General features: G+C 34.1%; 1 protein-coding gene across 1 annotated transcript; it reads right to left on the bottom strand.

Moving 5' to 3' along the window:
• Window positions 1-2,449: 2,449 nt before the first annotated feature.
• On the bottom strand, window positions 2,450-6,867 carry LOC144544099 (putative disease resistance RPP13-like protein 3). Its single transcript, XM_078292516.1, has 3 exons — window positions 5,420-6,867; window positions 4,902-5,045; window positions 2,450-3,746 (listed from the first exon to the last, which is right to left on the bottom strand). The coding sequence occupies exons 1-3, from the start codon at window positions 6,697-6,699 to the stop codon at window positions 2,450-2,452; spliced, it is 2,721 nt and encodes a 906-aa protein (XP_078148642.1). The 5' UTR covers window positions 6,700-6,867.
• Window positions 6,868-10,435: the final 3,568 nt, after the last annotated feature.

Raw genomic sequence — 10,435 nt, 5'->3', positions numbered from 1 at the left:
ATCAAAATAAAGAAGAAAAAAAATATAAAAAAAAAATTGAGTTGGAATATATCATATATTAAAGCAAGTGTATCTTAATATAAAAAAAAATTACAAAAAAAGTTAAATGCGTACCATGAGTCATGAGAAAAAGGAAAGATCAACAAATTTATGTAGCTTTTGATTTTACATGAATGCAAAATATAAAAAAGGGAAAAAAAATCTAGTAATATAATTATGGAAACTAAATAATTTAATGATCACTATATTAATTACATTATGAACAAAATGGTAGTTAGAGAAACATTTAATGAGGGTTAAAATTGTCTATACATTAATTTTTTGTAAAATTGTTGTGTTAATATAAACGTGTGCAGTGTCGATATGCCTACCCTGAATTAAGTACCATGATATGCAAATTAGCCAAATTTGGACAACCAATCATTTGCTCCTACTAGAATTTTTTGTGATATTTTTCCATTTTTCTTCTCTTTTTTTTTCCGAAAAAATCCTTTCCCTACATCACAAAACAAGCATACCCTCTGTGAGAGCAAGAAATTTTCCCGTAGACTAACACATTCGTTGCTGCTGAGCACAAACAGCAACCCTCTGTGATATTACCATACCACTGATACGCAACTGGTACGACAATCTCTGACGATTATGAAGGGGAAAAAAATATGATCCAATTAATGATACAAATAGGGTATTTTTGCTTATAAACTTGATTGCAACAGTTGGTTTTGTATAAAATAGGTTCTCCTTAGGGTGTTATGATGCTTTATTTTTCTTTGTTAGATTTCTATGTTTTGTATAGGTAGTTTGGTGAGGTATGTGCTCCATACTTGGTTTTGTAAGTCCTATGTTAGTAGTACCAAATAGGTGGTACCCGGAATCAAAACAATGTATGGGTTTTCATATTGAATGGAAATTGGTGCGAGTCCCCACTTCTTTAAAAAAAAATAATAATAAATAATAATGAAACAAATTAATGTAGCTGATCAAATTAATAAACCCAACTATTGATCCAATTAATGATGAAATCAACTGGTACAGCTCCTGCTGGAGAGCTCAGCTGAATTTTCCTTTGAGGGTATTTTTGTCTTAAAATTTACGGTTTTGATATCTAAGGGGACCCAAAGGACAGCCAATTCTTAAGGAAGGGTGAGGCGAGCTTAACGTTACGTTGCTAAGGATGTCCATTAATCCCACTTCAGAAACAACTGTTCAGCAAGATTAAAGAGTTAAGAGATGTAAGGGGTCTTAATCCTCTGTGCTGAACAGGTACATGAAGTTTTGTCAAGATTCTAGTTTAATTATTTTTGGTGATGCAGTTGTTTTTTTTTAAAGACACTAAAGTTTGATATCAGATATTTGGTATCTAGCTTTTTATATTTGATTACAATATAAATCGATGAGGAATGACCTCATTTTTTGTTAAAACAAAAAAAAAATTCCCGACTTGTTTTCTATTACAGAGATTCATATCCACTTTCATATTTCTGCAGAAGCAATACAAGTTCATTTTCACATTCTTGATCGTCTGAGAGGCATTGCTAGCACATCCACTTCTAGTGATGAAGCTGACATGTAATTTACTTTGGAAAGCGTAATGTTAAATTGTGCTGATTTTGAACAAAAATCTCAAAGAACAGGTGTTAGGAATTTTTGGTTTGTAATCTGGGCTAAAGTAATTTTTTTGCACTGTTTTTTGTTGGGTTTCAGGCCCAAATATTAGACCCCCAAACGAGAAGCTTTAGGCCAGGGGTGCAAACGGATCGGATAATATCCGACCGTATCCGGATCCGTATTCAAAAATTTGATATGGATATCCGATATCTAAATATCCGTATGGATACGGATACTGATATGATTTTGAATTATAATTATCCGTATCCGAATAGTAGATATATAACATATAATTTAATATATATTATGAAAATATTTATGTATATATTTATAGATATCCGATATTTAATCTGTATCTGTACATATCCGTTTAATATCCAATTTGTATCTGTATTCGAAAAATAAAAATGAATACGGATATGATTTTATCACAATCCGATCCGTATCTAATCCGTTTGCACCCCTACTTTAGGCTCAAACTCATGGTATTCAGTGAGATTTTAAACTAGAAATTCTGGTCTCTATCCATCAGCAAAAAGAAAGAATAAAATTCGCAGATGCTTAGCTGGCTAAAATGTACCAGCCAAAAAGTTTATAGACATCACATTTTATTACAAAAATTATTTATTATATACATCCGCTAAAATTGATGAAACTAGAATAATGGATACCAACCAGACCATAATGGATTGTTGTCTCAAACGCAATTACATCACATCAACAACCAGAAACTATACGCCTACGGGCTTCCAAATAAAAAGCAAAACAAAACAAACAAAACACAAACTGCAATAATTATATCTCCATAAGAAAATTCTTCACCAGCCAAATTTGTTCTTAGTTATCTCAGTAATGGTTGGTATGAGTGAAATTTGTTCTTAGTTATCTCAGTAATGGTTGGTATATGTTTCACGTTGTCCCATTCCTTCCCCGACTTGTCCGTAAATTTTGGGTAGAGTTTGTGGTTTAAGTGCAGCTCTTGTAGGGTGGTCACACACTGTAAGCCGGGAAGAGCAAAATTATCTAACTTTTCAATATGAAGGTACTTGAGCACGGGCAATGCTCCATTCTCCACCTTCAATTCCTCAATCCAGCCCCAACTGAATGTCAGATTTTGCAATGCAGGGAAACCTCCATTCGTGCAAACTATGGTATCCTCCTCCACTCCAATTCTTTCCATCTCCAGACACTTCAAACCACGTAATTTCTCAAGTTTCCGCATTGGATCGTTTTTGAAAATAAACCAGTCTAGGTGTACCTTGGCTAAGTTTGGAGGCATTTCTGCAATGTCAACACTTGGACGGTTGTACCCTGAGAGAAACATGGTGTGTATGTTTTGAAAACTTGGTGAGGTGCTGAAATCAATCATCCCTTTTGGAGGATAAAAGTTAAAAAAGCTCACTGAGAGGAGGTTGTGCAACTTGGACATGAGGTTATGTATCACTATGCGATCATTCTCGTTATCATATCTTAGTTGCAACTCACGAACACCAGGGAGGTTAGGTAAGCTTTCTTTCCATGATTTTGGAACAATGAACCATCCAAGGCTTCTTAGGTTAACTAGGTTAGCAGTTGATGACGGTCCCTGCACTATGCTATTGTGGGGATAAGAGCTTTGGACATGCCTCAAACAAGGGATTTCCCAGAAACTTTCTGGGATCACTCGGATCAGTCCCCCCGTTATATAAAAGGACTGGAGATTTTGCAAATGACCAATCCATGATGGAATTACAGTTACATCAGTCCCTCTCAAACCCAGGTATCTCAAGTGGATCATGTTCTTCAAATCAGTCGGTAGGTTTTTTATTCGTGCGTTTCTTAGTTCCAAGACTCTGAGTAACAGAAATCCTGTACCAATGACACCCAAGCCTTTTTCGAAATTTATGAATGTCCGAAGTCTAGGCAATTTGATCTTTCTGAGATCCTGTAGTTGGTTTATGCTGAAACCCTCATTGAGCTTATCGTGCAATGCTAATCGTCGGGTCATGCTTACATCTCCCTTTGCATTTTCATTCTTCCAGATGAGAAAAAAATCATTTTCTTTGGCTTCACCCAATGCAACTTCACGCAAAAGATCGTGAACCCAGATAGACTTGATTGCACCATCAGGTGACCTCTCCACAACTTGAACCAAACATCTATATGTTTAATAGTACAAAAAAGAGAGTTAAATAATAGGAAAAAAAATGATGTTATGTATCAGTTAGCACTCTGTAACTACTGTAAATTGTCAATCAAGTAAGGTTGCAGCTACTAGTACTTGGATAACAGAGTCAGATCAAATATTCTAATAATGAAAACAATATTCTTTTTTTTTTTCTAATTTAGCTCTTTCCAACAATTGATAAAATAATATAGTATCCTTGGGTGCTAAAATTTATGTTTTTTTTTTTATTTTGAGGCAAAATAATTTCTAATGTGCTTGAATGATATATTTTTGTTACTAATTAGAGATTCACTGTATATAATCATATACTTTTTATACTATCATTTTATATGATATAATTTTTTCCATAACCAACTGTTTCAGTCTTTTAGAAATTAATAAAAATGGTATAACTGAATTGTTAATTAACATAAGAAAAAGAACTTATGAAACTTCATAACATAATTTCAATTTTCAATACAAAAAAAAGTACTGGAGTTTAGAACGAGTTGCATCAGATGGGTCTCTCTACTATTCAATCTATTTTAAGATCCATGCATGTTGCTTCAATATCAGTGCGCGTCTGTTTCAAAATTCATGTCACTCTAGCATGCACTGATCATAAAGTAGATCGGACAGTAGAGAAACCCATCAGACTCAAATTTGAGTCCGATGGGTGTCGGATGCAAATTTAATTTTACAAATGAAATGTGTAAAGAAAACAGAAAAAGAAAACAAAAGTACCATGAGTTTTATAGACATTTGAAGGTCAGAAACTGAAACTTGAGAAAGGTATAACGTTCAAAAAATAAATGCACTAAAATTAATTTATTAACCTTTTAATTTTGACCGATTGACTTTATATTAAATTAATTCGAATGTTTAAAATTTTTACATGTAGACGCATCACTCGGAAGGTAGATGAATTTCAACGGTTCGAATTTGTCATTTGAAACCGATTTGATAGGTTTTGAAATTAAGCTCACTAAATACTTTGGTGAGCTTAAGAACACCCTAGTTCTACTCCTGCTATAATATTCATATATTTATTACAGAGCATAGACTGATAGTCCAAACTACAAGTAACATAAAAGTTTAGAGAGGTACGTATTCAACTATAATATTCGTATATTTATGACAACAGTACCTTTGCACAAGCTCCTCCAAATAATCTTCAGCATAATCCTCTAATTCCCCTTTATTTTTGGCCTCTATTAAGCCTTCAGCTATCCACATATTCATAAGGTCTTTCGCTTTAATTGTGTAGTCCTCCGGGAAGCAAGCTAAGTACCTAAAACATGCGAACCACCTTGATTCATATATATATATATATAGTTTGGACGGCTCAAGTACTTTGTCTCAAATAAAAGATGGAGGTAAAATCTTCAAAATTTCATTTAAGCCAAGATCAAGGAAATTCACAAATAGTGATCCAAGAACCGAAAATAAAATATCAAACATTTTTTTCTAGGAAAAAATGCCAAAGGTAAGTAACAGAACAACGTCTGATTAATAAAGCGGCGGATATAAACTGGCCTCTGAGGAATAGCCAAGGTACTTGGATAATTTTTAACGTAAATGTCACTATTTCAACTTTTTACGAAAAAAGATCCATAGTTGAAAATGCGAGTATTTTTAAGTAAAAAAAATAATATGATAATTTACCGGAAGCATGACTTTTGTTGATACGACAAGTCATTATAGCTGGAGGCTAGAATTTTCATGCATTCTCCTTGGCCAACGGTGTGCCAATCCAACCTCTCGAGAACTCCAGACCATTCTCTCTGTGTACAAGGTTTACTTGACAAGAGGCCACCCAACACAATAACAGCCAGTGGCAAGCCATTGCATCTCTTAACTAGCTTTCTAGCAAGATCCTTCAGTTCTTCCGGACACTCCGGTGAGGGATCGCTGCTTCGAAATGCCTTCTTTAGGAAAAGCACCCAACCTTCTTCTTCGCTGAGCAAACGAAGATGATACACACCTCTAGAATCTGCGTAATTTGCTACATTAAGTTTACGGGTTGTCATTAGCACCCGGCTCCCGTTCCCGACATCGACGAGGCCGGTCTCGAGCTTGGTAAAGACATGCTCGGTCCACACATCATCTAACACAATTAGGTATTTCTTCTCTTTCAACAATGTGTTGACTTTTTCTAATAAAAATACAATCTGATCTTCTTGGTGCATTTCCTTTAATACATCAAGAACCCGCTTCCACTCTGTCTCATTTGTAAGTTTCTGGTGTATTTTTTTTAATACATCAAGGAGATTAAAATCTTGGGAGACAGTTATCCATAAGCGAGAATCAAAATGATTCCTCACAGTTGGACAACTATAAACTTTTTGAGCAAGAGTTGTTTTCCCAAGACCACCAGATCCAACAATGGAAATCACATACCGGCTTTGGTTGCTCAGCCCGTTTAACAACAGATTGGTTATATATCCCTTTTCATCCTCAAAGCCAACAAATTCACTGTTATCGACATCAGGGAGCACACGGCGTTTAAAAGAATTAGGTTGTGTTTGGAGAAGACTTTGAGAGTGATCTCCGTCTCCACTAAGATCTTGTATCCCGAAAGTAGTTCTACTTTCGGATATTTTGCTTAGTTTGGATTGGATCTGAAAAATTTTCTGATTGAGATTGTGGCGAGCTAATAGCCCGTTCAGTTTGAGACCGAGCATCCGACGGTTGGCTTCAACAAGGAATGTGTCGAACGCATCCTCAGTCTCATATGCGACATTCCTCACATCACGCACCCATCCCTTGATCCTCTCATCACCTCTCTTCTTTGTGGATTCTGCATCCTTTAGAAAGCACTGCATCTGACCCAGTTGAACCTTCACCTCGTTCACTTTGCTGTCTACTCCGCGCAGGGAGCGAACTTCGTCTACAACTATCTCTGCTAACTTCTGTACCACAGCGGAGACGATCGCCTCAGTCATCTTGCTCTTTTGTACTTTTATCAAAAAAAAATTTGCTCTATTGGAAATTTGTAATATCTCTTTCTAGTTCTCTCACTCTTAAATTTGCTCTGCTAAGATGCAAAGGGTATTGCATTTGCAGGTCCTTGAAATAAGAGAATATTGAACTTGGGACTAGGAGATGGTCAACAGTAGCAATCTGTTTATATCGGGTCCACAATCGACATACAGTTCAAAGAAAAAAAATATTATTTTAGGGCACTAATAATTGACAAATGGGGAAAACATGGGATCCTTCACACCAGTGTAATCCAATATATATATACCAAAGCCTTAACATTCAAAGATAATTTGTTTGAGAAAACATTCAAATATAATTTAGTGAATTAACACTGCCCATGGAATGGTTAATTAACATTTCAATTTGGATGCATCCGGTTAAAATTGAATCCATTCTTATAATTTCAGATGAAATTATCACCTGTCTTGGGCGCGTGGGGTCTTCTTGTACCAGCTGTGGGGTCCTTTCCACGTGGTGCTGGTACATTTAGTAATGCTTTTTCGGACATGTCATGTGCCATCCGCGTGGTGCCTCTGCGCTGCAGTCTCACTTGTCAAATTGTAAACCTTTTTCAGACTGTGCATGGCAGCATTTACTCTCAAGAGCTACTATGGCACATCACGGATTGGTGGTTGTGTGGCCTCTCGTACCATTAGTGTAGTATTGAACCTTAATATCAATTTCTTTCTCTTTTTTGTTATATTAATTTAGTCTTATCATGCTATATTGCTATCAAACGATTAATAAATTATAAATGAAAAAAAAATTCAAATATTATAAATGTAATTAAGTTGCTTCAATACAGAAAAGGAGCTTCTCCGTCTGTGAAGGAATCCAAAAAAGTAGTTTGCCACAAAAAAAATTATTCCGTCTGTTTTTGCTTTTTTTTTTTTTTTTTGTGGCTGACATATTAAGCGATCGAATTAATTAATGAATCATAATGTTACTTGTGATGTTTAAGTGAGATGTAAACTATATGGTACCGGCATTTTTTTTTTAAATAGAATTACTCTAAAATAATTAAACAGACTAGCCTCGTACAACTTGATTTTTGAAAAATAGCCTCCACGGATCCGTAGATTCTACGAATCGGTGTAGAAAAAAAAATCCATTCTACACCGGTCCTAGGGACCAGTGGAGCATTTTTTTATCTTTTTTTTTGTACCCGGTAGAACATTGCCACAGAAAATCTGAAATTTTTTTGCATCGGTTCTATGGATCGGTGGAGGGTTGTTTTGCAAAAAAGAGCTGACGGGGTTCTTCCTTCTCCTCTCTCCTTCCTCTTCTTCCTTCCAGCACTGTTTGAACTCATTTTTTTTTTTTTTATCCTCTCAATATATTCAACTATTTCTCAATTCAATTGTTTCAAAATTTTGGAATCGTTTAAGAGATTTGAAAACTTTTCAGATATACAATTTTGACAAGATAAATATTCCTCTCTTTTAATTTTTTATTTTAACCGAATTTAAATGAATAACTAATTTAATTTTGTTTGTTTACTATATTTAGATTGTTTTTGTGAAATGTAGTGTTAAATTGTAGTGTTTAGTATATTTAGATTATTTTAGCCGAATTTAAATGAATAACTAATTTAATTTAATTAAGTTTCTCTTTTGTGAAATGTATTAGTATTTGGTGTAATTTAGTGTTGATTTGGAATATATTTAGTAATTTATTGGTAATGTAGTGTTAATTTAGAGTTGATTTGTTGTTAATTTAGTGTAATGTAGTGGTAATGTAGTATTAATTTAGAGTTTATTTGATGTTAATTTAGTGTAATTTAATGTATGTATTATAAATTTGTGTAATTAAGTGTTTATGTAGTATAATGTAACTTTTTAGTAATATGTATTATAATTTGTATAAAATTAGATAAATGTGTGATGACTCTCATGAAATTTAAAATTAAATAAAATTATAAATGTGTAAAATTAGATAAATGTGTGGTGACTCTCATGAAGTTTAAAATTAGATAAAATTATAAATGTGTAAAATTAGTAATATGTAGTATAAATTTGTGTAATTAAGTGTTCATAAAGTTTATTATTAAAATCAAAATTAGATGATATGTTGTTTACATAAATTTTGATAATTGTAGCCATATGCTTTAAAAAATGTTTGTTTATAATTATGTATGATGACTCTCATCAGTTGTAAAAATATTTATTTATCAAATTTTCTAATAGAGTCAATGGATAATCAGAATTGTCCGGAGTTGTTAAAATTAGCACCACGGAACCACAGGGCATCGAAAGTTCATGATGTGGTAATTTTGATTATATTTATTAATTATTTGTTACAAATAAATATTATATGAAATATTTGAAGGGTTTATAATGCTTTAATTCTTTTGGGCAGTCTACCGCTTCATTGCAGGTAAATTCACATTAGACTAATATTGATTACAACAGTCGGATGGACGATGCTCTGAAGAGGTTAGGGTTGTATCAAATTGCTCGCCTTAATGATTGCAAGATTGATCTGCATTTGATTAGTGTTCTGGTTGAGAGGTGGAGGCCGGAGACCAATACATTTTATCTACCTGTCAGTGAGATGACAGTGACATTAAAATTTACAAACTCAAATATAAAGCCGTAACACAGTAACAAATCTTAATATGCATAGTACCATAAACTCACTCTATTAAATTAAATGTTGGAAAAGTTTCCAAGAAACGAAATAAGAGGTACAATATATAGTCAAATTGTAAAACCATGTCTTGGGCGCGTTGGGTCTTCTTGTACCAGCTGTGGGATCCTTTCCACGTGGTGCTGGTACATTTGGTAATGCTTTTTCGGACATGTTATGTCCCATCCGCGTGGGAATTCACATCCTCTCCAATACCTGATAAGGGAATTTTTTACAATTACTAGATCTGAACCGTACTTTATAACTTGGCACGAATTTCAAAGTCTAAAAATGGGCCCTCCTACAGTGATCCGAATCCCAAGCCGGTTAAGATTTAATCTCAAACCGTAAAGTAAGTGATCCTCTGCAATAATTGTGCAATACCTGAGAGGATACGGGTTCTCCGCGTGGTGCCTCTGCGCTGCAGTCTCACTTGTCCATTTTCAGACTGTGCATGGCATCATTTACTTTCAAGAGCTACTATGGCACATCACGGATTGGTGGTTGTGTGGCCTCTCGTACCACTAGTGTAGTATTAAATCTTAATATCAATTTCTTTCTCTCTTTTTTGCCGAAATTTTTAAATATATCATTATCTCAAAAAAGATAAATCAAATCATCAGTTTTTCTTAAAATTTTGATTTTTGACATGGCCGCATTCCGTAGATGCGGCCACCTTTTTTGGGGCCGCATCTAAGAGATGCGGCTACTCTTTTTTTCTGTTCAGATTGAACTGCACGAAGAAGAAGAAAAAAAAAAAAAAGGTGGTCACATCCCTAGATGCGGCCTGCAAAAAAGTGACCGCATTTTAGGAATGCGGCCATGTCAAAAATCGAAATTTTGAGAGAAAGTGATGGTTTGGTTTATTTTTTTGAGATAATGGTATATTTAAAAATTTCGGCTCTTTTTTGTTATATTAATTTAGTCTTGTCATGCTATCAAACGATGAATAATTTATAAATGAAAAAAAAGAATTCAAATATTATAAATGTAATTAAGTTGCTTCAATACAGAAAAGGACTCCGCCGATTTTTTTTAAATATAAAAAAAAATGATTTTATTAAAAAT

Source organism: Carex rostrata, chromosome 26 (assembly GCF_964058835.1).
Source record: "Carex rostrata chromosome 26, lpCarRost1.2, whole genome shotgun sequence".
Lineage (NCBI taxonomy): Eukaryota > Viridiplantae > Streptophyta > Magnoliopsida > Poales > Cyperaceae > Carex > Carex rostrata.
This window is presented reverse-complemented; position numbering and strand designations above follow the sequence as displayed.